The following is a 26,427-nucleotide window of genomic DNA, read 5'->3' on the forward strand; positions in this document are numbered from 1 at the left end:
TGCTGTGTATTATTTTGTTGTCTTCAGCTGACTGCTTGGGCCATGTATGTCAAACGAGAGGACTCCCTGCCTGTGCCATAATGTTCCTATGGAAACCTGTGAGCTTTAGATGTAATGTAGCTGGAGAGAGGCCCCAGCCTACACACATGGTTACCCAAATATAACTAGGGCCCCCGAAAGGGTCCCTTCCAACTACTTGGAATTAATAGTCCCTTACTGACGGTGCAAAGGCACTGTGTCGTTTATACTACTTCAGTGGTGTGTGTGCTGTTTATTTAGACACGTTTTATATTAGATTAACATTAAAGCTAATGCTGTATGACTATGTATCTGTTAAAGATGCACATCAGCATTATAAGGTTAACACATCCATATACACAGACAGTAGAGTCAAACACTTCAAAGGGAGGATGTTGTGTAAGGGGGAACAATGGTGTGGTCACACATGAGGGACTGTGTTTTGTGGCAGACGTTCAAGTTGGTGAATCTCCAAAGCACTCAGCTGGATTCCCACTGGCTAGTGGGAATCCAGCAGACTGAGGCCCGCTGCAAAGACAGGGCAAGACCAATATCATCAAGCTGGGAAAAAACTCCCAGAAAGCTGTGGAAGTCGGAATTTAACAATTCCAGTTCTATTATTGATATCACTTATCAATTTGATTCCTTCAGGATCTGGCTGCTGGGCTGGGATCAGCAAACACTCAGCTTTGAAGCCATTCTGAATTTTTGTTTTCCTTACTTTTAGGATGCTCTATGAGAAAATAAATCGCAGCAAAAATTTCTGGCACAACTTCACTTGCTTCCAAGATGCATGGAGAGGATGAAAGAATTCACAAAGCAGGAACTCCAGCAACACTTGAGGGAAGATCAGGGTCATGACCCTGATGAAGGCCACAAGCCGAAACGCGTTGGTCAATTATTAAAGTTGTTCATCTTCCCTCAAGTGTTGCTGGAGCTCCTGCTTTGAGGATGCTCTCTGAGCAAATGCTTGCAAAGAGCCAATGCGTGTTAGCAGCAAAAAGCAGTTGCTTCTGTCCTGGATGCAGATTGCACTTTACCATAATGAGCTCATCCTTTTGTGCAATAAAAACAAAAGTAATGTCCACAATCACGCTGCAAACTCTGCCACTAATTTCATCCTCCAGCACTCAAACTGAAATCCAAGGAAACAAACTACTGGAAACGAGTTCTCGATTCCCATCCCTATGTAGAAGTATACACTGGCAGGGTGAAAATGCGTAAGTAGAAAACCTGCAGTACATATATACTCGTTCTAGAAATGCCAAGAACGTCTCCTGCCAGCTGGATAGATGGAGAGACTGATTTAAATCTTTCTAAATGTCTGAGGGGAGCAGTGAAGGTCTGCCATGACACTCGCCACTGCTGTCAAGAAAACCCTACTGGATACTGGCCACATGAACACAAAGGCTGACTGTGCTTCTCCTCAGACAGAAACTCAGTTTGTATCTAATCACATATGGCACTGTCATCATACAGTGATTTCCTGCCTTGACACAGACTCCACAGCCATTCGGTCATGGAGGTCAAACTGAATTTTCTCAGCGAGGGTCTGAAGACTCAAAGGCTCTGTCACGGTCCCCTCTGTGATTTTGATTTGTGCACCCAGCACTGCCTGGAAGCTAAATTTGAAATCAAATGATATTTGTCACTGTTTGAGAGCTCCACTTTGTGAAGTTTTAGTTGAACTATGCACTCCCGATGGGCCTTACAAACACTGAGGTTTGGTTTATCTGATGTAAGAGTCTACAGTTTTTAGGTACAAGAATCTGTAGAATTTTAGGTTAAAACCGTCCAAAATAGAATTGTAAGAACATTATAGGAACATTCTGTTGTGAAAAAGCTGCGATATGAATATTTCTGTGAGAGAACTTTTGCTAACCTGTACTAATTATTTTTCAAAGCCTTGGCTGTAAGATCACTATGTTATATCTTATATTTTCCATTTGGAACAAACTTGTCTTATATTTGAAAAATTACTTAGTGTGGAGGTCCCCTAAAACTATCCCACCAGTACAGAATATTTTATTTGTTTATTTATTTATTTTCCCACAAAAAGCATATGGTGCAATGAGGAATTGCCATTACATCAGCAGTGAATTATGTGGTTGCTCAGGTTCTGATTATGTCTCTCCACCAGCTGTGTGTATGACCCGGAGACCAAAAGGGAAGAAAAGCGAAAGCAGGAACTCGACTTTCTTTAAGCAGTGGCTGCTGTTTACCCAGTGGCCTCCTGCCAAACAGTCTTGTACTGTTAGCGTGTATGCTGACAGACTTTTATTACATGCTGAATCATCAATAACATTAGACATGCTTGCTGACCAAACTGATGACATGCTAGGGTCATAATCCTTGGTTTGAATTGCTATGTGCTCTGTGACTAAATGCTTTTGGTCAAACACAAATCATCTCTGTGTAATCCACTTAGCTCTGTGTGTGTGTGTGTGTGTGTGTGTGAAAGAGAGGGAGGGAGAGACAGACATTCAGACAGCAAAAAAGAGATAATGGTGGTGTATGTGTGTGGTCTAAAATAACACAGAAAATTGTAACAGCAGCTGATTGGATGGAGCCTGCAGGAAACTGTCTTTGTTGGAACAATGCTAATACTGAAGCCTGTTTATTTCTCCTTAAATTGTTCCCCATTTGTAAGGAAAATGCATTTGTAGGTTGATGAGAAGAGCTGAGTATGTGGGTTGAGCCCCCCAAAAAACAAACAGCTTATTCTGCCACTGACTCTTGTTTTGAGCATCTGGTACTCCAGGTGCTTACAAACTGGTGCTCACCTGACACCTGGTGAGGAGTACCTGGAGTCACACATGAAGGACCCCACGAGCTTTGTCGCATTATTTTGTACAAAATAAGTGAGCATGACACATCTTTGATTCGGACTGCTGCATGCTTGTACTTAACCTCATGCGTGAATTATGCTTTTGCACCACATCTACGTCATAACTTACCCTGTAACTGGAAACTCATTTTAACCTTAACCGGTAACCTTCTATATAACCCGATGAACACCTCCTGAGAAATGTAACTACACGTAGGGTCGACGCATATCACAACCACTTGAATGGTGTGGAAGACTGTTTGTGGGAATAAAAGGAATTTCTGTTTACGCCGTAAGTTGGGGCATAGATTTCCCACAGAAGTCTAAATCAAACTTCAAAGTGACTCATATGACTCAAAATTAATAGATGTGATTTAAGAGAAGTGAGGAGCACTGAGCAGCGGATCAGTCGGGATGGAAACAGAGCATTAATGAGTTTGGAATAATTTGTTCCCAGTCATTTGTAAATAAGCGCTGTTTATGGAGGTTAAGAGCACTTGGAGCTGATCAGACAGAGAAAAAATATCACCAACATTACAAAACGTAATATTTGGATCAATAATGAATAGATATTGACCCACCTACTGGGTCAGTACCTGTATCGGTATGTGGACGTAAGCCTCTTGAGATTCAGTCGTGATTTGAGAAACACACATCCATGATGTTAACTGTTGATAGTCTAATCATCATTTTAAATAACTTATCCCAGGTGTTACGGGGAAACAAACATCAGCATTATTTTACAAATCGTATAAAAAATATCAAATGGTAAATGGCCTGTATTTATATAGCGCTTTAATAGTCCCTAAGGACCCCAAAGCGCTTTACATATCCAGTCATCCACCCACTGGTGATGGCAAGCTACATTGTAGCCACAGCCACCCTGGGGCGCACCGACAGAGGCAAGGCTGCCGGACACTGGCGCCACCGGGCCCTCTGACTACCACCAGTAGGCAACGGGTGAAGTGTCTTGCCCAAGGACACAACGACCGAGACTGTCCGAGCCGGGGCTCGAACCAGTAACCTTCCGATTACAAGGCGAACTCCCAACTCTTGAGCCACGATCGCCCCATCAAGTTCAAGGCACCGGGATTTTCAGTTAGAGAATAAAAGTCTGAAAGTTTTGAAATTTTAGCAAATTAGAAATAAAAGCTTGATCCCACTGCAGCTGCTCTGTTTCACTGTTTACAAAGATGTTTCGTTACACTGAGCAGGCAGCTGCCCGTGTTAAACTCACCAGTTAACGTGGGCGTGTTCCCTGAACCACCAGCATGTGTTGAACGGGTGACGTAAAGTGAACACAATGTATGTATGCAAGTTTCTGTTGAGCTGGTTGAAAGGAAGATATCATTTTGTAATTCATGTCAAAGACATGAATTACAAAATTCATGTCCAGGCAGAGGGCTGGACTTGAACCTTTGTGAATAAAGTTCAAGGTATTTGAACTTTATTAAAATATTTTAGTCAGGATAATTAATTTGCATGTTTATCTGAAGACAGTATTGACACCTATGCATATCTACATTTGAGTGAACCCAAAATAGTGACCTTGTTTTTCCATCTGGGTTTTTTCTAGCCAAATCGTATGACATACTTGCAGAAACGGATGAATCTGTGGAGCCAACATCTGGAAGTTTAAGAGTGGAATATGTAAACAAATCTGACCGGTTAACATAAAGATGCATTTTTGCATCTTTGGTGAAGGGGATCGCTTCTACAACAATAAAATCTAGGTAAGAGCCTTCATGCCTTGAGTCTGAAGATGCAGAAATGATTATAAAAGTCCTTCGACAAATACAACTGCGGCCGACTAAGTAAGTGGTCAGTCTCTAGATACGGCAATGGGATTAGCTGGAAGGAAGATGTCCTATCCCGGCCACTGTATTCCAATATGGTGGGTTAACATGGCGGTGACCACAACCTGAGACCTGCTGATCTGTCTCTTTAATAGATTAATTATATGTTATGGGAATAAATCCATTTGCTGGAAGACATAATTGCACATTAATCTATGTATATTTATGAGTGCAATATCTTTTTTTTCCTAATGATTAATGTAACAAAAATGTATCTTTGTCAAAGTATTAAGAGCCCACTTAAAGGGTTTAAGGCTGTGCTTAATCCTTGCTACAAGGCAAAAGAAAAAACAATTTAGCTTCAATAAAGGGCTGCCTTTTCCTTTCCCTCTGCCTCCTTGGCTCTTAGTTTAATGATGGGGATTAGGCTTATTAAGAGGGCTTATTGTCTGTGGTGTCATGGATACCCAGTGATTACACACTTTGTGGCTGCTCCTCCTCCATTTGCCCTCAAATCACACAGGGATTTGCTGCCTCCAACGTCAAATCAATTATTTTCCCCTCTCCATTCCCCTTCCTTCTCCACACTAACCTCTGATATCGTGCCAAACAGGCTTTACACTTCATTGTCAGCAGGGCTGGATGACAAGGCCAGGGGAATATTTGAAAATAAAGTGTGATTGGCTCTGTCAGAGTAGGAACAGTCCTGGTTTGCTGCTGCTGGTTCATTCACATACATTCACTACACTTTTCAGGGAAGGAAAAGACTTATGAATGCACACAGACTGACACACTGAATGAACTGGAATTTTATAGTATGTAAAATAATTTAAATAAAAGTGAAATCACATACAAAACTTCCACTATCAGTGTACATCTCTACCTACGACAAGTTGCTCGTTTTCCTTTTTAGTTCACTTTTGCCCAAGCTGTGCAACTTCCTTCACCTCTGACCTTATACTTAGCAATGTTATGTTATTAGACAAAAATTTTTGTTATTCAAGGCCCTGCTGAGCCCTGTGTGCTCACAGTCTGGATGCTGAAACCCTGGGAGGGCCTGTGGGGCAACATGGATCCAGCAGACCAGGCCAAAAGAGGGGTGACAGGTTGAAATTCAATTCAATTCAATTTTATTTATATGGCGCCAAATCACAACAACAGTCGCCTCAAGGGGCTTTATATTGCACAGTAGATCGTACAATAATAGATACAGAGAAAAACCCAACAATCATATGACCCCCTATGAGCAAGCACTTTGGCGACAGTGGGAAGGAAAAACTCCCTTTTAACAGGAAGAAACCTCTGGCAGAACCAGGCTCAGGGAGGGGCGGGGCCATCTGCTGCGACCGGTTGGGGTGAGAGAAGGAAGACAGGATAAAGACATGCGTCTTTAAGTTTAAATGTTCCCCTGCTGCTGTGGCACCTGACCCTGGCTGTTTTTCCTGTTTGTGATTTCTGATTCTTTTGTATGTTTGTCACACTCAAATCTTTCAGATAATGAAACAAATTTAAATATTAGACAAAGATTTAAAAAGTAAACACAAAATGCAGTTTCTAAATGAAGGTATTTATTCATTAATTCCAACCTACATGGCCCTGAAACAGTGATTGCCCCCTAACTGGTTGGACCAGACTTAGCAGCAACAACTGCAATCAAGTGTTTGTGGTAACTGCCAATGAGCCTTACAAGTGTACACCGCTGTGTTTGACCAACAGCAGAAAGGTCTGCAGCACAGGAGACCCTGATAACTGACAGACACTTATGGAGCCTCTTCAGTCAGTTAGCTGTGACATAATTAAAAGGATAAATCTTATGAGCAGGGCACAGAGATAAGAGGTGTAATTAGAGCAGGAAGGGAGAGCATGCAACAAGGTTTTTAGAAGGTTGTCTCTGGGGAAATAAACTATAACTTGTCAATCATCTACCAGAGATATGGAGCCCTGGAGCAGATCTAGGAGAGCGTGAATGAATGGATGATTTGAGTCAAGATGGATCAAACTTGATTGGTCAAATCCAATGAAACCATACATATAGACACTAGCGTTGCTCTCTGGACATGGTGACAAAATCTTAATGTTACAGAGATTTTGATTAAGCGATCCACATGAGCCTGATGTTCATGATCACCCCATCCTTTTAAAAATAAACACACTGTTAACTGCTAAGGTGTATCAAGTTTTCAAGCACGTGGTAACTATAGGTCTCAGTTGTGAATAAATGCAACCTTGCTGTTGAAATCACATCATACTTTACTATGATTTCTGAACAGATTTCATATCGACATAAGTCAAAATTACAATAAGGAGAATGTAATTTTTTTTCTTTTTAAGACTGACTTGCTCTGAGCAAGAGCAAACACACTTGATTGTCTAAGTCTTTTGTTACAAATCATGATTAAATATTGAAATCAAATAGATATCCAAATAGGCTGGTATACTGTAAAATCTAATTAGTTCCCAGAACTCAAAAAAATTATGGAAACTCGTTGCCTCAAAAAAATTGAGTAAAGCTTAGCTAAAAATGACTAAGTTAGGACAACTTATTTACTTTGAGTACTCTGTACAAGCTCATTTGTTCCCAGAACTCAAAAAAATTGGATCAAGTTTACGTAAGATGACCAAGTTAGGGCAACTTACTCATTTTGAGTACACTGTACAGCCTTGTTAGTTCCCAGAACTCAAAAATTATGGAAACTCGTTGCCTCAAAAAAACTAAGTAAAGCTTACTTAAGATGACTGTTAGGACAACTAATGTACAAGTTGTCCTAACAGACATAATACTGCAGACTTGCAGTATTAAGTAGTAAAAATTATGGAAACTCGTTGCCTCAAAAAAACTAAGTAAAGCTTACTTAAGATGACTGTTAGGACAACTTATACATTAGTTGTCCTAACAGACATAATACTACAGACTTGCAGTATTAACAATAACTTGATATTTCTGACTGTACAATACTAATTGTTTACCTACTGACAAACATGTTAAGTTCAACTAAATGAAAAAACAATTTGTGGTACCATGAATATTTTTAAAAATAATTAACAACAATTTTTGTAATGATGTTAAAATCAGCCCAACTTTTATTTTCAAACACAACAAAGTATAACAGCCAACATACTGGACACTGTTCTGCTGAACAACAAACAATTATATTGCCATCACTGTTATAATCTTACAATGAAACAAAGTCTCAGATTTAATTATTCTGAAAATAAGTTTAGGCCTACCACAAGTTTGTTTTGTACTTACATTACTTATATAATCAAAATAAAATATTTGTTGTTCTGTCACAAGTGCAGTCTCTAATTTAAACAACACATTTGTTTTCCATTCCAACACATGAGCTGGAATGTTGTATTATTTTAAGGATGCTTGTTTCCAGTCCAGGCATCACTGCCTGAATGACTGTCATGGATCGAGGTGATCCAAATGTAAGTGCAGAAGAAAGTCTTTAACTTCCTTAAGTACAGTGGCAGTGGATGTGGGCTGGAGATGCAATGAGCTTGAACCTGCAGGCGACCATCTTCACTGACCACACCATCTGTGACGGAGGACTCATCTCTCCTGTTGTCCTGCAAGCAAACAATCATATTTTTGGAACATGAACTTAATTGCTTTCTTAAAACATTTTTTCTGCATTTGGTATAAAACAGACTCCAATTTAGACAATCTCAGGCTCCCTCCCACCGGAGAGGTGACATTCAATGTCCCAAATTGTCAGTCTGGATAACCCTGACCACCACCCAACACACAATAATGTCATGAAAGCATCATTTTAAAAAGGGCTATGCAAACATGGCCTCCCCTCTGTCAGTGCGCCCCAGGGTGGCTGTGGCTACAACGTAGCTTGCCATCACCAGTGTGTGAATGTGTGTATGAATGGGTGAATGACTGGATATGTAAAAGCGCTTTGGGGTCCTTAGGGACCAGAAAAGCGCTATATAAATACAGAGCCATTTACCAATAACTTTCATTCAATGATGTGCAAAATGATTTTGGGCACAAAACAGATTTTGCTGTTAGAAAACTTGCAGACTTCACTATATACAGTGTAGACCCTCTAAACTAAGTTTGGGGATGTGATCTTTCAAGAAATGCAGACCAAACTGTTGTTGTTTGTTTACTTACACAGCATGTCTTGTAGAATTAACTGTGGTCACCAGCAACAGCATAGTGCAGTCATATCTCAAGTCTAACAACAGAAGACAGGAAAAGATCAGTAAAGAAACAACTTCCCCAAACCAAAGCACAAATAAAACAACAAGTAAAACAGGCTGATCTAAAGTATGATTAAAGTTCAGCCTGATTAATATAAATGTCACTGACAGTTGCTAATATATTGGAAAACCAAAATACTTACCACTGAGTTGATGTCTTTCTGTCCAACAACAGGAGTGCTGGTCCCGAGCCTCAAAGACAGTAAGAAGCAAGCAGAGGGAAAAAACAGAACATTTTTCAGAAACTGATTTGATCCTTAATGGCTGTGCAACCATTGTAACATAGAGTTTGCTTATGTTGTTAAATAAAGGCTAGATTTGACATTAATAGATGCCACAGATGTTCTAAAGCTGCCACAAAGCATGAAAAAAAAAAAAAAAAAAAGCGTCTCCGAAAACGTCGGAGCATTTTTGCAAATATGTGATGTCTTGATAAATCGAGCAGATATTTGAAATTTACACAGCTACATTCTCGCCTGAAAATATCTTAAAAGTTTATTTTGTGACCCAGAAAAAGTAAGAAGTTTTTCAGCGGCGCTCCTCCGCCATTGCCGCTTACAAGCACGCACAGGCTCCGACAACCGTGGCCGACAAATGCGATCCTCCTTTTCCCCAGACTACCCTTTCTGGGTCACAAAATAACCTTTTAAGATATTTTCAGGCGACAATGTAGCTATGTAATGCTCAAATATCTACTTAATTTATCAAAATATCACATATTTGCAAAAGATCTCACGTTTTCGAGCTCTGTTATCCACCCCCACCCCTAACGGCTGCACCTCCCGAAGAATTTTGTCTGGGCTCTTATCTCACTTATTTATTTCAAACAATCAACAGAAAATTTCACCACATAGTTTTATGTAAGGTTTTTAAGGCTGTGGTGTTAATTTTTAAGTAAAACGAGCGAACCCAGCGGCAGCAGCAACGCTAGGCTAACACTAACTAGCTAGCAAGATTTTAAACCTAGTGCTAAACTAAGAGAAGCCACAAAATCAGTTTGAATAAGAGTAAACATTTACTCACCAAGTCAGTGTATCAGGTAAAGATCCACAGCAATGACAACAATAATATCTTGAGCTGACGCTTCTCCAGGTTTGCTCAACATATTCCATAAAAAATGCACCGTGAACATGCGGACTGATCCGAGAGGGAGGAGGACGGTAGTCACGTGGCATTTTCAAAACACATCTTTCATCCTTCCGCACTGAGAAGCAAAACTTCCAGCTTACTTAGTTTTTCTAAGTTAAGACAACTCAAATAAATGGAGTTTATCAGCGTTTTTGCATAAAAAGTACTGGTAACTTATTTAAATTGAGTTCTAATAACAATTTGATAAAAATTGAGTTCAGCCTATTTAATATTTTTAATTAAACACAATATTACATTTTACAGTGATAATACAGGACTCCCTCAGTAATAAACGTATGAGAAGAAGTTTGGAGTTCAGTATTTTCAGCACTCAAGAACACCCCACCACACCTGGAGAGGTCAGCCCTGCTCCAAACCAGCAAACGTGGAGGATCTGATAAATATGGGTTCTGTGTTTGTTTCACCAACAGACAAAATGTGCATTTAACAACTAGTGAAAGTTGAAACGATTCATTGGTAGGGTTCATTTAAATTGAAGATAAACTTGAAAATGTATTGACTATGCTTACAGCTTTCAACAGCAAATTGTTGAAACTGTGTCTGTTTCAATCATGGAGCTGTTGATTGAGTGGAGGTTGAAGGATTTGGAAGCAGTCCTCCTTTTTGTCGGTGTGTGGAAGTGGAGTAGAGAGACCCAAACACAGGACTCGCTGGCTGATTGAGGATTTAGACTAGGGCTGGGTATCGTCACTGATTTCTAGAATCGATTCGTTTCCAATTCACAAGGTCCCGAATTGATTCGATCCACGATTCAATTCAATTCGATTCGATTCGATTCAATTAAATTCGATTTAAATCTGGGAAATTTTGACAGTCAGAAATATTATAATTCAGATCAGTACATTTACACATTTTTGTATCTATAAAAAGGAAGCTGACACACGCAAGACTTTATCAAAGGCGTAAGCGTCACAGCAGATGCCTTTGTGTCAAAGTAGCTGAAGATAAAACATAGAAAAACATGAAGGTGGTTTTCCTGGCCTGGGATTTTATAAAAAATATTCTGCAGTACATCAAAAACAAAAGAAAACCATTAATCAACATATGAACGTTACCTCTGACATTACAGTGGTTTTATTAGAGACACGGCTAAGCGTTTTGCATTTTGCATAATTTTAAAAAGTTTAAATTTGTTCAGTATTGAACGGCAGAAATTAGGTTTTCTTTTCGGAAGTATGTAAAACGAAAAAAAGGAAAAAACAGCAGCCGACAGCGCTGTAAACAACGGTAGAGTTGTGCGTAACAAGCAAGCGAATAATGCAGAAAACAGATTTTTAGACGGGAAACTGTTCTTGAAGTACAGAGAGAGAGAGAGAGGGAGAGAGAGCTGTGCATGAAGTGTGATTTTTATCGTGGTGGAAGCAAAACAGTAAAAGTCAGAGTGATTTCATGACGATGTTTATGTGAAGCGTAGTTTGGATCTTCTTTTGCTGCTGGTTCGGTCAATATTGTTTGGAGAGAGATCAAACTAACAGCTTTAGAATCAGCGCAAAAAGGGCGTGAACACAAAACGCGGACCCGCCGAAACATCAGAATCAGCGAGCTGTCGGCTTTCAGCCCCGGACCGAGGATCTAAAGTTTTCCAATCCGGTTGTTCAGTCTGACGTCACTGGCCGTGTCTGGGCCTAAACTCCGCTGCAGGTCCATATATCAAACGATCACTGTGGCATTACTGAGAGTTGAAAAACTGTCTAAAGTCTTTCATCTTTAATAGAATGATCAGTGTTCTGCTCTACCAGGTGTAACAATTGAGTTTAACATCCAGACATCCATGAAAATGGAATTTATGACATTTAACGGCGTTAGAAGTTAGCAGGAAGTTAGCTCGCTAGCTTCTATCTAAATACAATATAGCATGTACTGACTGCGGGTTTTGGAAAAAATTCAAACGCACAGCTCTGCTATAACTTCCAACATAAATGAAGACAGAAAACTAAACAGCAGTGACGTTTGTAGGGTTACTGAAGTTTGGCTAGCTGGTATATAATGATGTGCTACGTGACCGCTAGCGACACAGCTATGTTAGCATAACATAAACAAGCTAACTTTTTTTCCCACTCGATAAAAGTTAACGTGAGTGTTCTCGGTGGTCAGGAACAAATGTAATCGCATAGCGGGATGCTGTAAAAGGACTAAACTTCAGCCAGGAGAACAAGTGAGATAATCCATCCACAATACGAGGTTAGTCATTCATATACTGCTGCATGGGCTGTGCTGTAGTTACATCGTAAGGTTTTAAAAACTGAGCTTAAATAAATGATTAGCAGTAATAAAAGCCGAGGGAGGTCAACAGTGATCACTGACTGTTTTAGGAGCTTTTTGAGATTAAATAGAAGAAAATACAAAACATTAAACATGTTAACAACACAAAAGCCATATTAAACGCAGACTACTTTAGGCCCGGAAGTAGGATTCGTCACGTCATCACTGAACAACCGGATAGCCTCTAAAGTCTTCACGTTTCCGTAATGATCAGAAAATAAAATAAATGCTTATTGCTTTCTTTTTCCCACATTGTGTGAATTTTCAAGGTTTTATATTTTTTGTAATAATTTCTTAAACCTGATAACTGAATATATTTGCACAGGTCTTTTTGTCCCTCTGAATAAGCACGAGGATAATTTGAAAAAAATCAAAAAGCCATTTTTACTGTGCTCAAAATGCTGTTTTCATAAGCTAAGCAGGTTTTTAGCAGTAACTAATTTCATTCGTGTACCTCAGTTCTTCATTATCTATTTACAGGGTGAATTAAAAATGTCCTAAATATCTTTGGGAAGCATTATTATTTTATTGTTAATTATTTACACAGGTGTACAGTAGCGGCTTTTGATACGGGCGACACGGGCGGTTGCCCAGGGCGGCATCGTGGTGGGGGGCGGCATGACGGGCATCGGCAAAAAAAAAAAAAAAAAAAAAAAAAAAATGCTCGTACTCATGCTGCTCCGACGTCATGCCAGCGCATATTGGGAATGACATTGGCACCGATCGGTAGTGACAGCGTGCACCGGACCACGCTTGATATTTGAGGAAATCGACGGTACATTTGTGTGTGAATCCGAGAAGCACTGAGAGCCTCAGATTAACCAATCAGTCAGATCGCTGTCTCGACTTCTCCTCATCCTTCTTCGTTCCCTTGGTTTTTTAAGTACCTCATATATGTTGGGATTCTTTAGCTAGTTAACCATCACGTTAGCAAACTGCTTCGGAGCACAGCTGCCGGAGTCGCGGGTTTTCTTGAATCAGGCGTTGGACCTGCTGGAGGAATGCTCTGCGATGATGGTGGAAAACAACCGCCATTCAACCCATTTGAGAGATTCAAAGAACTAGCTACAGGTATGATTGAAAGTTTGACAACACCGACTTCAACGTCGGCGCTGAAACTAAAACACTGTTTATGCGTCTGTGATTTATTAGCGAGGGGCTTCTCCATCAAAACGATTCTGATTTTAATGCAGTTGCAGCTTTCAAAGCGTTTTATGTGCGCACGCGTGAGATCGCTCACTTGTGTGCACGTGAACGCTCACGGCATGACGTCACACAGCTCAGTTCCTTTCTGCTTTGATCTTGCAGCACGTGACCTCCACCTGAAGCCATAAATAGGGGTGTCGTACGTTAAATGTACAGACCGCGATCTTCCCTTTCTGAAAGCTTTCTGAAAACGGATTTCCAAAGTAATTGTAGCGAAACTAAGTCATTGACAATGTCTGTATTCAATGTTAGAATCCCTATCCACATTACTTCAGAGGCTATTTTACCTGCTATCAGCGGGTGTTTCGATAGGCTCTCTGGATTACAGTGGGGGTTGATAGAAAATGGGATCTGGGACTCCGATGTCCAAGTAGCACTGGCTGATATGATTACTGATGTCATACAGTCAGTTAGTGCAAGCATCATAAAAACTTTGCTTCTAGGAGGTCAGGACCAATTAAATGATGCGTCATTCCAGACAAGCCTTAGCATAGCCGTGACAAAAATAAGCCCCATATTGGGAAACTCTCTCTCAACCAGCTTTGCTGCCGCTCTTAATGTCACCCATGAGGAGTGTGACAGCGCTGTGGAGCTGACACAGATGGTTGAGGAGGAGATCTCAAATAAAGTCAACTCGGGTTGGGTTCTAGTCCCAGAAAACCCTGAATCTATTTATGTCACCAGAAAAATAACAAACATAAAAAAACTTAGATGCATGGTTTCTCATGCTTTCTCATATCTGAAGAAATATAAAGGTAAGCTGAGCTGCCTGTGCATGAGGACTTTACCCAGCTCCTTTAGTTCAAGCGTTGAGAGTCTTGAATCCAAGCTCTCTGAGATGGGAACAATTAAAGAAATAAGTATGGCTCTCATGAGGTGGAGTACAGACAGAGAGATAAGTAAAGATGACGAGGACTGTCACATAGAACTGCAACCCATGGAGGAAAAAGAAAGTGATGAGTTTGCAGAAGCTGAGGAGAAAGCTCAAAGTGATGTTGAAACAATCCTCAACAATTTGCATTTACATGATGCAGATAAAGCTGCAGCTGACATTGTAAATGTGTTAATTGATAACATTCAGTATCCTGATGCAGAAGATATCACATTAAGTGAGAAGTGTAGCTCACCCAAGCCTGCTTTTGATGTAGACCTGGTGATCAAAAAGGTGAAAGACTTTTTTGCATCATGCACCCTAATTATAAAACCAGATGAAGTAAAACAACACTTCTTCAGGTTTGCTAAAAAGGAATTTGAAAAATTAAACTGTGAGCTGAAAGATCATTTGAAGAAAAGCAAAGGATTTTTCACCTTTCAGAGACAACAGGCAAACTCCGCTGAGAGTGAGAGAGCTGACTCCAGGAAAAGCGTACACATGAATCCCTCAGAAGTTCCCAGAAAGTCACCAACCTTAGAAACCACAGTTAAAAGTTCTTCTCCACTCAAATTTAGAACAGTCATGCCGGTTATGGATAAACTGTTTAGTAAATTAACACAGGCAGGACACCTTGACCTGACAAGTAAGGAAATCGAGATGTTTTCAAGGGAGTTGACAGATAAAGTGTACGACCATGTTGAGTCAACATATCCAGGCCCCATCTCTACGACTTCACAGGGTGACTGTAACGTACCCTCTGCTCCTGATGTGGTCTATGTGCTCATAGAAGATTCAGTGGAAAGGTTCTTACAAAACCTTCTTTTCTGGTTGGAGAATGAAACTTTAACCCAAACTATTATAAATGACAAAATTTCTGGTGCCGTGGAAGATATAGTAAGAGTGCTGACCCCATCAAAGGAAGAAGTTATGATTGGACCAGATGCTGTTGAAACAAGTGACAGACTGTTTACATCACAGTCAAGTCCAGTTACTGATCTCACCAATCAACCAGTCTGTGTGAGTGCAGAACACCCGGACCTGGTTTCAAATACAAGCAATGATCAGGCATCAGTGTCTCACTCTGAACACACAGAGGGTCAAAGTCAGCCAGCAACCTCTGAAAAAACAGAGGAAGAACTATCAGAAACATCAGTGCTACCTTATGCTGCTAAGCTAGTTGCCATTCGATTTAGCAATAGTCTATTCATGACAATGGCACAAAAATGTCACAAAAATACCAGAAATGTTCTGGATATAGAAAAAATAGACTTAGCTATCAACCATCTGTCACATTTGGTACTTTCTGAAGTGAGATGCACCGAATCCCTGGAAATTCTTAAAAATAACAGGGTTAAATTAGTCAAGGCCACAGCTAAAGGCCTTATCAAGGAGTTTGGATCTCCAGACAAGTTCTTCGCTGTAATGACATCAGAAGATTCATCTTTTTACGACACTATTCTGAAGCACCTAGCAATCAATCTCGGTGTCTTCATGAATCCTCCAAAGAAATCCAAACTCGCCAGGTTTTTCTCAGCAGTGTTAAAAGCTTTTAAGAAGCCGTTCAGCTGGTCCTTTAAAGGCAGTACTGATGACTAAATTGTCATCTTGATTTTTTTTTTTCAAATACCTCTTTTAAAATCTTAAAGCAGTCTGGCCTCAGAGTTAACATCTGAGGTATATTTTATTTTAAAACTATTTCATTCGACTTTAATTAGACTGAGAAATATTCTTCATCGTGTCTCCTCATTATCGTTACCATCACCCCCACCGGCCGCGGCAGATGGTCGTCCCTTCTGAGCCTGGTTCTGCCGGAGGTTTCTGCCTGTTACAGGTAGTTTTTCCTCCCCACTGTCGCCAAGTGCTTGCTCATAAGGGATTATTAATTAATTGGGGTTTTCTTGCTGCTACTGTAGGGTCTCTATCTTACAGTATAAAGCAACTTGAGGAGACGGTTGTGATTTGATGCTATATTAAAAATCTTAAATTCAACTGAATCTTAAAAACATGTAATATAGCATCACATCACCATCAAATCAACAACTGAAAAATAAAACAAAATGAAAATAAAAACCTAAATTAAAAGCAGTTTCTGATTTGTCTTGTGCTTTCAAAATATATTGTCAAATATGAAAAGTGTTGCATTTATATGCTCTGGTCGTCAGTAGCATTGTCTCCTGGCAGCTCGCTCTGCAGTACCATTTGCAGAACGGAGTACTCCGTGTTTCCCAAAGGCAATAGGTTATTTTATTTTTTCTACAGGATTTAAAGGCTGCTGTTGTTGTTGTTCTCCTTCTTTCACAGAGAGGTGATAAGTCTGGGTGTGTTGATTTTTTTGTCCACACCGCTCCTTGCTGACGCGTCTTACGTAGGCTCCACTCTGAACCGCCCAATCAGATGCTGTTAACACGATTCTAGACTATGTAAAATTTAGACTATTTAAATTTAGATAGACACATTTTTCCTGTAACTGTGTTTTCACTCTAACTTTTGTTGAAAATGTAATTTATGTCATTGTTACATCCCCCAAACGGATGTTGGTTTTCTTCTCTGAACTATTTCCTTTTCATCTGTCTAGGCTCCACCTCCTCTCTTCTGATTGGATGCTACTCACAGACAACAACAGCAACACAAAGCAAACTTCTTAAAATGTCTTTTTGTTCCTCTTTTTTTCCTCAGAATAAATTGTGACCGGGCTCACTGGCTGAGATGGTGGAGCCAAACATCGACATGTTAACTGTGACTGCGAAGTTCCTGTATGAACCGAACAACTCTGAAAATCCAGGAAGAGCTGAGTGTGTTTTCTTCAAAGCTCAGATGGAATTTGATGGACTAACATGCTGCATTTAGGACATTATCAAACTGGTATATGAAGAGTGGTACCACTAGAAAGTGTGGTACCACAATGTCTCACTTCGTGCTTGCTCTTCTCCAGCCTCTGCTGTCACTTTGTAGTCACTTGTGTTGTTATTATCTTATTTGTTGCGATTTAGAATCTGTGAGCACAAGCAGAGGTTTTAGCTCGGGAAGTAAGCGTGACCTCGTTTTCAGAGTGTAACTCCGAAATGACAACACAGGCACGGCTTCTTCAAGACGGGTGCTTTGCTGCATTTATTGAACGCCGTGAAAACTTGTGGCCGCCTGCCACTTTGGAGGTCCTAGAACAATAACTTTACAGTCCTGTGCATTCTTGAACAGCTGGTAGACTAACCAGGCTTTTGCAGATAGCTCACTGAACTCCTTAGTAGGGATGGGTATTATTAAACATTATCCGATACCGGCTGAACAGCCTATATTATCACGCCCAAACGGTGCTCAAACCGATGCTAAAGAATGGAGTAACAAAATTGGTCCAAAACCTTCATGTTCAGCTGGTTTTTGTATAAAGATAACAATGTTAGCCTCTCCTACACAAGATAAATATGGTCTCACTTTGGCTGGAAGCATTATCCAACAATGGAAAAAACACAAACTTTGTCCAAAAACATTTGTTTAACTGTTTTCCACTTTTCTTTGGTCTTTTTATACATTTGGCCAGGGTAAAGGATATGACATCAAACACAGCCGCATGTAACTAAAATTTGTTTGATTGTTCAAATATGCATTAATGTAATTTCTCCTCAACGTTATCATTACACACATTTTGAAGCTACACGCAGGAGAAAAGGCTGCTGCCATCATCATCCGTCATCTTTCTGAACTATGACGGGCTAAGGCCAGGACTCACTGCTTTGAGGATTGGTGGACTCCAGGTCCTTATTTACTACACTGCTAGATTTACAGTTTAAACGTCTTCATGATCAAAAAGCAAATTTTAGTTTAAAAAACCACGCTATGTGTTGCTCACTGTCTTTGAAAATCAGATTTGAGGTGACCTCAAACAAATCACAGTATCATTGCACTTTGTAGGCTTTGAGTTTGCATTAGTAATGTGTCAGCCAGATCTTGACCGCTTTGTGTTTTTTATTTATCATGCTCTGAAAGAACGTACATCCTGTCCCCGCCCTGTGCTGATTGGCTAGAGGCTCAGCTGCGGCACATCCATCACCGAAATGTCGCTGTTCTGATCTGGTTACCCAAATTTCATGCACCGACCGGTACATCCTTCTAGCGTGATTAGAAACATGTTCATTTTATTATCACGCCCAAACCTCATATACTACCGGTCAACAAAAACTTATTCTTTGTGACAAGATAAACATGTTGTCTCCTACACAAGATAAAATGCACCTTGCAATATTATCCACAGAAATGTACAAGCAAGAACATTTTAACTGCTGGAACCAACTATTAAACTTCTTTATACATAAGGCATTTATCTCAACACATGCTGAAACCAGCAAACTTTAATGATTATACACAAAGTAAACTTTTCTCCTCTACTTTATCAGCTACCTCTATAATGTACAGTGGAGAAAAGGTTAAACTGAGCTCTTGAATAGCGTTTAGTCTTGTCACTGCTGAGGATTGGTGGACACAGATCCTATTTACTACGCATTTTAAGTTTAAAATGCAAAAAAAGCAACAAAAGTTGTACTGAGATTTCACTGTCTTTACAAAACAAAGCTGATCAAACATCCAGTAGTGAATTTTATCTGCAGTTTGGTTTAGTATGTCCTCTCTCTATCTTGTGTAATGTTTATCAACATGTTTGTCCTGTCAGCCCTGTGTGTCCTGTGGTCATCCATCTGTCCTGTTCTGATAAACCCAAATTTCAGGAACACCTTCTTTAGATCTGTTCATTTTTATTCATATAGCACCAGTCAACAAATCTTGTCTCATGTCACTATACTGGTGTAACGAGAAAACAATTTCTGCACCGTAATGGACCAAAATCCATTCTCCCCTCAACACATGCTGAAACCAGCAAACTTACAGAATATACACAAACACAAATTAATTCTGAAATCGCACCTCTATAATGTACAGCTCAGTTAAACTTAGCTGCAAAAATAGTCTTCTTTTAAACTATTAATTCACAGAATAAGCATTCAATGAAAAATGCAAAACCAACAAAAAGTACTGAGGTTTCCACATTACAAAACAAAGAAACATCGCAGTGAATGTAGTGCAGTGTGATTAGCATGTCCTCTCTGATCTAGTTTATGTGTCAACATGTTTGTATGTGTCCTTGTGTGAGTAACAGAGAAAAATTGTGTGTGTGTGTGTAACAATGAACTATTCTGCATTGCATTTGCAAAAGACCAAACTGGCCCAAAGTCTGTCAGTCATTTGTCCACGATGAGGCCGTTGAATGTTGCCACCATAGCTGAAAACACGCTCCACTGCAGCACTACATGCAGGTACTGCCTGGTGGCCACATGAAACAGTGCACGAAGAGTCTGCATGCTCATTGCCCAGAATAAGAGGGCGTTCTGTCCATCAGCAATATCCAGGTAGTGACTTAGCTGTAGCTAGGTTTGTCACCTAACCCCCAGCACGGATGGAACAGCAGGACTGATCCTGACTATTTTCTCACCTTGTGTCAAATCTGTTGCTGCTCCAAAAAGCTTCAAGTTGTCCACCATCTCCTTCAACAGGTTCATGCTGTGAATAATAATTCCTTGTGCGCAGCCATTTCAAGAAGAGCAGAGAGTTTTAGATGTTCACATTGAAGAACAGCCTTTACTTGTCTCAGTGTTGAATTCCATCTTGTGATTATAGCAGCAGGGATCGCTTTCTGTTCACCAAAATTCAGCTTCAAATACATCTTTGAATGTTGTGCTTGTGTGCAGTAGAGAGCTGAGCTTAGATAACTTTGAAAGAGAAGGACATGTCACTTTGGTCTCTCACAGCCCATCTCTCACCACCAGCTGAAGTGGTTGTTCTGCGACATACTGGGCTGTATTTGCTCTTGTTTTGTGGGGAACTCCACAGACTTGCAGCTACAGCAAGTTTTTATTTTTCGATAAATCAGAGTGATGGAGCTGTAAAGGCAGGTTTCATCACAGCAGAGGATTTCATTTAATGTGCATTCTTTAGGTTTATATCTGCAACCAGAACTACTCAGACTGCATTGTGAGGCGGCTGTGCACGACCTGCATTTATGTTAAATTAAAGTACTTAATGCGAGCGTGATTTCCCTGTGCGGATATGAATGAAACGCTGTACCTGTCATCTTAACAGTGGGCAGGGTGGTGGAGATGTTCTGAGGGTGAGGCGGTCGCACTGTGATGGGAACGCAGCCGGCGTACAGGCAGCCAGAAAAGGCTGCGATCAGGTCTGTACCTGCAGAAGAAGGAGACACACTGGTGTGAACGATGCTTGCAGTGTCCAGGTGCTGTCACCTGAAAAGTACATTTAACATCTGCATCGTCTCTCACCTGGCGGGTACACCAGAGCGATATGTTCTCCTTCCTGCAGACCGCCTCTCTCCATCAGCAGAGCTGCCACTCGCTCCGCCCTCTTATGCAGCTGCAGGAGGTGAGAGAGGGGAACGGTGTGAGCCATCAAGAAGCCAAAGGACAAAAACTGCAGTTCATCTAACGGCCAGTTCATCCACAGTTATGGATAATTATTATTCAGTTTTCTACTTGCTTGAATTAGCTCATAATGGTCAAATATGGTCACACCTGTTTTTATTTATTTTCTTAACTTAACCTTGATAATAAAGCCTGAAATTCCTGATTTTAAGCTACTGATTCCATGGATAAAGATCCGTTTTGGTATCAATTATAATCCACTTTTATTCTCCTTGTATTCTGCATTCTTCTTCTGAGAGTTGTGTTTTGACTGATCTACAGATTATTCATTTGTATTTGATTTTATTCAAAACTGTACAGTTTATTCTATTCTATTTTATTCTATTGTATATAGTATTTTATTTTATTTTATTTTGGAGTATTTTATTGCATTCCTGTGTTTTCTAATTTCTCCACATAACTTTGCACTTCTGACAGGAACAAAACAAATTTCCCACATAAACACTTCTTTTACACACACTTATCTTGGCTTAACCTCTGTATTTTAACATGAATGTGTTTAGACTGATGTACATGACTATTTGCATCTGGCTCAGTGTTTGATATTGTAAAGCAAAGTCAAAACAGTAAAATAAAATTTTTATTTTTTATTTCTGTTGTGCGTGGGTCAATCCCAGAATCACCACACCTCAGATTGGTTTTAGAGTGTAAGCACTGTGTTTTCTTTACTCTCACTGCAAACCTCGGACTCCAAACAAACTGCAAGACAGACATAAACACTTCTTTTACACACACTTTGATGGCTTAACCTCTGTGTTTTTTACATGAATGTGTTTAGGTGTGATGTAGTTTGAGAGGCACAACTCAGACAAAAGAGGAAACAGAGAAAAGCCACGTGGATAGGAGCTACTCTCCCGAGCTAAGGTTAGCCACAGAGGGCATGGATACAGACGAGCCCAGCCTCTTCAATATCCCGAAAGAGCTTCGTGACTTTAGGAAAGACAACAACAAACAATATGCACATATTAGACGAGGGTTAAGAAGAGTTGATGCTAGAATGGAAGAGGCAGAGGGGCGATTTGACGAGACTGAGATGCTGCTACAGGCGGCATCGTCTTTAATTAAGAGATTAACAGAACGTCAAGCCAGCCTAGAAGCGAGGCTGGTTGAGCAGGAAGGCTGAGCGCGCAGAGATAACCTTTAGATATATGGAATATGTGAAGATAAAGAAGGGGCCGACGTGATGACATTTTTGGATAATTTATTGAAAAACATGCTGGGCTTTCCCAGTGACCAGTTACTTGGAATTGAACTAGCACACCGCGCTCTGACGGCCAAGAGACCAGCTCGTCAAGCCGGAGTTGACGGATGATTCTACACAAGAAAGGCAACGTATGGTTGCTAATGTGAATCACCCAACATTAACTTAGACGCCCATAAAAGGAAGCCTGTGCAGCATGTCATCCATGCAGCTCACAAAGACTGAACTCTTCCTACTGCAAAGAACAATGTGCAATGTACACGAACACAGTGTACAGTCGAGTCCTAATAGCACTTACAACTGGGCTACACTGCCCATGAGGCTACATTCTTTAAGTCTATGCCTGTAACACTCTGCCTATTGCCTTCATATTAAATAATTTTTTGAATAATAATTTTTAAAAATATTTCGTCACGTCATTATGCGGGCCACAAGTAGAGCTGACATGGGCCGCGACAACATATCCACTTCAGAGAGAAGCTTCAGGTATTCAGGAAAGATATTGATGACTGAAGAGCTCAGATTGTTTTACAAGTTTGACAAGATTTGTAAAACAAAATAGTTGTTTATTTTATTCATAAACTTCACTATTTCATTAATTATTTCATGGTTTCTTTGCATCTTCATCTGTAGTACTTACGCATCGGTGTATGTTCCCTATGTTTGCTTACATTAAAATACCAGTACTAATGACCAGAGCATAAAATGCAGCTTTTCATATTTATATAATAACAAATAAATATGAATAACAAAATATTTTGAAAGCACAAGACAAATCAGAAACAGTTTTTAATTTAGGTTTTTATTTTCATTTTGTTTTATTTTTCAGCTGTTGATTTGATGGTGATGTGATGCTATATTACATTTTAAGATTCAGTTGAATTTAAGATGTTTAATATAGCATCAAATCACAATCGTCTCCTCAAGTTGCTTTATACTGTAAGATAGAGACCCTACAGTAGCAGCAAGAAAACCCCAATTAATTAATAATCCCTTATGAGCAAGCACTTGGCGACAGTGGGGAGGAAAAACTACCTGTAACAGGCAGAAACCTCCGGCAGAACCAGGCTCAGAAGGGACGGCCATCTGCCGCGGCCGGTGGGGGTGATGGTAACGATAATGAGGAGACACGATGAAGAATATTTCTCAGTCTAATTAAAGTCGAATGAAATAGTTTTAAAATAAAATATACCTCAGATGTTAACTCTGAGGCCAGACTGCTTTAAGATTTTAAAAGAGGTATTTGAAAAAAATCAAGATGACAATTTAGTCATCAGTACTGCCTTTAAAGCAGCGGCTGAATGGCTTCTTAAAAGCTTTTAACGCTGCTGAAAAAAACCTGGCGAGTTTGGATTTCTTTGGAGGATTCATGAAGACACCGAGATTGATTGTTAGGTGATTCAGAATAGTGTCGTAAAAAGATGAATCTTCTGATATTATTACATCGAAGAACTTCTCTGAAGATCCAAACTCCTTGATAAGGCCTTTAGCTGTGGCCTTGACTAATTTTACCCTGTTATTTTTAAGAATTTCCAGGGATTTGGTGCCAACTCTGTCAGATGGTTGGTAGCTCTATTTTTCTTATCAGAAGAAGTACCAACTCTGTCTAGATGGATTGGCAATTAGCCTATCATCAGGTGACACTAATTTTCTGACAGTTCTTCCTCTGTTTTTCAGAGGTTGCAGAAGATTTAGTGTGAGACACTGATGCCTTTTCATTGGGGCAAATTTGCGTGAGAATCTTCTGATATCTCATGACTAGAAGAGTGCTAAAGCTGTGATTGGCAGGTTATTATGAAGAAAGTCCAGGGATCATCTCAGGTGACACTAATGATTTAACTGTCTACAGTTTTCTTCCTTTCGTGCAACTTTTCTGCGATTCTCGTGGCTTTGATGGGCAGAGGTTGTTTCTGGCTGTTTTTTCAGACCCTCTCTGTGGGTTCAGAGTGAGACACTGATGCCTGATCATTGCTTGTATTTGAAACCAGGTCCGGGTGTTCTGCACTCACACAGACTGGTTGATTGGTGAGATCAGTAACTGGACTTGACTGTGATGTAAACAGTCTGTCACTTGTTTCACCAGCATCTGGTCCAATCATAACTTCTTCCTTTGATGGGGTCAGCACTCTTACTATATCTTCCACGGCACCAGAAATTTTGTCATTTATAATAGTTTGGGTTAAAGTTTCATTCTCCAACCAGAAAAGAAGGTTTTGTAAGAACCTTTCCACTGAATCTTCTACGAGCACATATGGCACCTTAGGAGCAGAGGGTACGTTACAGTCACCCTGTGAAGTCTTAGACATGTCAGACTGTGAGAGACTTTTACCCATTTGCATCGTGGGAGCTGGATATGTTGACTCAACATGGTCGTACACTTTATCTGTCAACTCCCTTGAAAACATCTCGATTTCCTTACTTGTCAGGTCAAGGTGTCCTGCCTGTGTTAATTTACTAAACAGTTTATCCATAACCGGCATGACTGTTCTAAATTTGAGTGGAGAAGAACTTTTAACTGTGGTTTCTAAGGTTGGTGATTTTCTGGGAACTTCTGAGGGATTCATGTGTACGCTTTTCCTGGAGTCAGCTCTCTCACTCTCAGCGGAGTTTGCCTGTTGTCTGTGAAAGGTCAAATATCCTTTGCTTTTCTTCACCTGATCTTTCAGCTCACTGTTCATTTTTTCAAATTCCTTTTTAGCAAACCTGAAGAAGTGTTGTTTTACTTCATCTGGTTTTATAATTAGGGCGCATGATGCAAAAAAGTCTTTCACCTTTTTGATCACCAGGTCCACATCAAAAGCAGGCTTGGGTGAGCTACACTTCTCACTTAATGTGATATCTTCTGCATCAGGATACTGAATGTTAGCAATTAACACATTTACAATGTCAGCTGCAGCTTTATCTGCATCATCTTCATCATGTAAATAATTCAGACTGTTGAGGATTGTTTCAATATCATTTCGAGCTTTCTCCTCAGCTTCTGCAAACTCATCACTTTCTTTTTTCTCCATGGGTTGCAGTTCTATGTGACAGTCCTCGTCATCTTTACTTATCTCTCTGTCTGTACTCCACCTCATGAGACCCATACTTATTTCTTTAATTGTTCCCATCTCAGAGAGCTTGGATTCAAGACTCTCAACGCTTGAACTAAAGGAGCTGGGTAAAGTCTTCATGCACAGGCAGCTCAGCTTACCTTTATATTTCTTCAGATATGAGAAAGCATGAGAAACCATGCATCTGAGGTTTTTTATGTTTGTTATTTTTCTGGTGACATAAATAGATTCAGGGTTTTCTGGGACTAGAACCCAACCCGAGTTGACTTTATTTGAGATCTCCTCCTCAACCATCTGTGTCAGCTCCACAGCGCTGTCACACTCCTCATGGGTGACATTAAGAGCGGCAGCAAAGCTGGTTGAGAGAGAGTTTCCCAATATGGGGCTTATTTTTGTCACGGCTATGCTAAGGCTTGTCTGAAATGACGCATCATTTAATTGGTCCTGACCTCCTAGAATTGAAGTTTTTATGGTGCTTGCGCTAACTGACTGTATGACATCAGTAATCATATCAGCCAGTGCTACTTGGACATCGGAGTCCCAGATCCCATTTTCTATCAAGCCCCACTGTAATCCAGAGAGCCTATCGAAACACCCGCTGATAGCAGGTAAAATATCCTCTGAATTAATGGGGGTAGGGGTTCTAACACTGGATAAAGACATTGTCAATGACTTAGCTTCGCTACAATTACGTTGGACATCCGTTTCCAGAAAGCTTTCAGAAAGGGAAGATCGCGGTCTGTACATTTAACGTACGACAACTAAAAATGCAAAATGCAAGATTCAGGTATAAAGCCTGCTGTTTCACCCCTATTTATGGCTTCAGGTGGAGGTCACGTGCTGCAAGATCAGAGCAGACAGGAACTGAGCTGTGTGCCGTCATGCCGTGAGCGTTCACCTACATGCACGTGCACACAAGTGAGTGATCACTAATAAATCACAGATGCATAAACAGTGTTTTAGCTTCAGCGCCAGTGATTGTCTGCCAGAAAGTGATTGCCGTCCGCGGAGCGCGCGCAGCCACTGAAAGCTGCAGCGCCTGTCGGGTGAGAAAGGCGACATCTCACTGATTCTGATCCGCGTGTCCGCGCTGTTTGTTTACGTTCTTGTGAAGAATCCGTGTTCCTGCTCTCATTTACTGTCTTAGCTGTTTGGTGGTTGTTGAAATTTTGTGAGGTTTCACCTGAGATTCTGGCGTTTCAGGCAAAATAAATTTATATTAAAAAATCGATTCAGGATTTTAATGAATCGATTTCACGTTATCCAAGCCAGAATCGATTTTAATCGATGAATATCGATTATTAAAACCCACCCCTAATTTAGACGGTGTTCATTGTGATAACA

The 26,427-nt window shown here is 40.3% G+C and overlaps 1 protein-coding gene and 1 long non-coding RNA gene across 3 annotated transcripts; one reads left to right on the forward strand and one right to left on the reverse strand.

Annotated features, from left to right (window-relative positions):
• Positions 1-12,455: 12,455 nt before the first annotated feature.
• On the forward strand, positions 12,456-20,835 carry LOC120433553. Of its 2 annotated transcripts, none has more exons than XR_005608614.1 (4): positions 12,456-13,341; positions 17,027-17,142; positions 20,474-20,567; positions 20,711-20,835. It is a non-coding gene; the product is annotated as an uncharacterized LOC120433553 (long non-coding RNA). The 2 variants fall into 2 exon arrangements; XR_005608613.1 differs by having other exon boundaries at positions 20,474-20,624; positions 20,711-20,827.
• On the reverse strand, positions 19,200-20,845 carry LOC120433552 (disco-interacting protein 2 homolog C-like). The gene is made up of 3 exons (XM_039599884.1): positions 20,671-20,845; positions 20,459-20,575; positions 19,200-20,274 (listed from the first exon to the last, which is right to left on the reverse strand). Exons 1-3 carry the CDS (start codon positions 20,843-20,845, stop codon positions 20,261-20,263), a joined length of 306 nt encoding a protein of 101 aa, XP_039455818.1. The 3' UTR covers positions 19,200-20,260.
• Positions 20,846-26,427: the final 5,582 nt, after the last annotated feature.

This window comes from Oreochromis aureus, linkage group 16 (assembly GCF_013358895.1).
Source record: "Oreochromis aureus strain Israel breed Guangdong linkage group 16, ZZ_aureus, whole genome shotgun sequence".
NCBI lineage: Eukaryota > Metazoa > Chordata > Actinopteri > Cichliformes > Cichlidae > Oreochromis > Oreochromis aureus.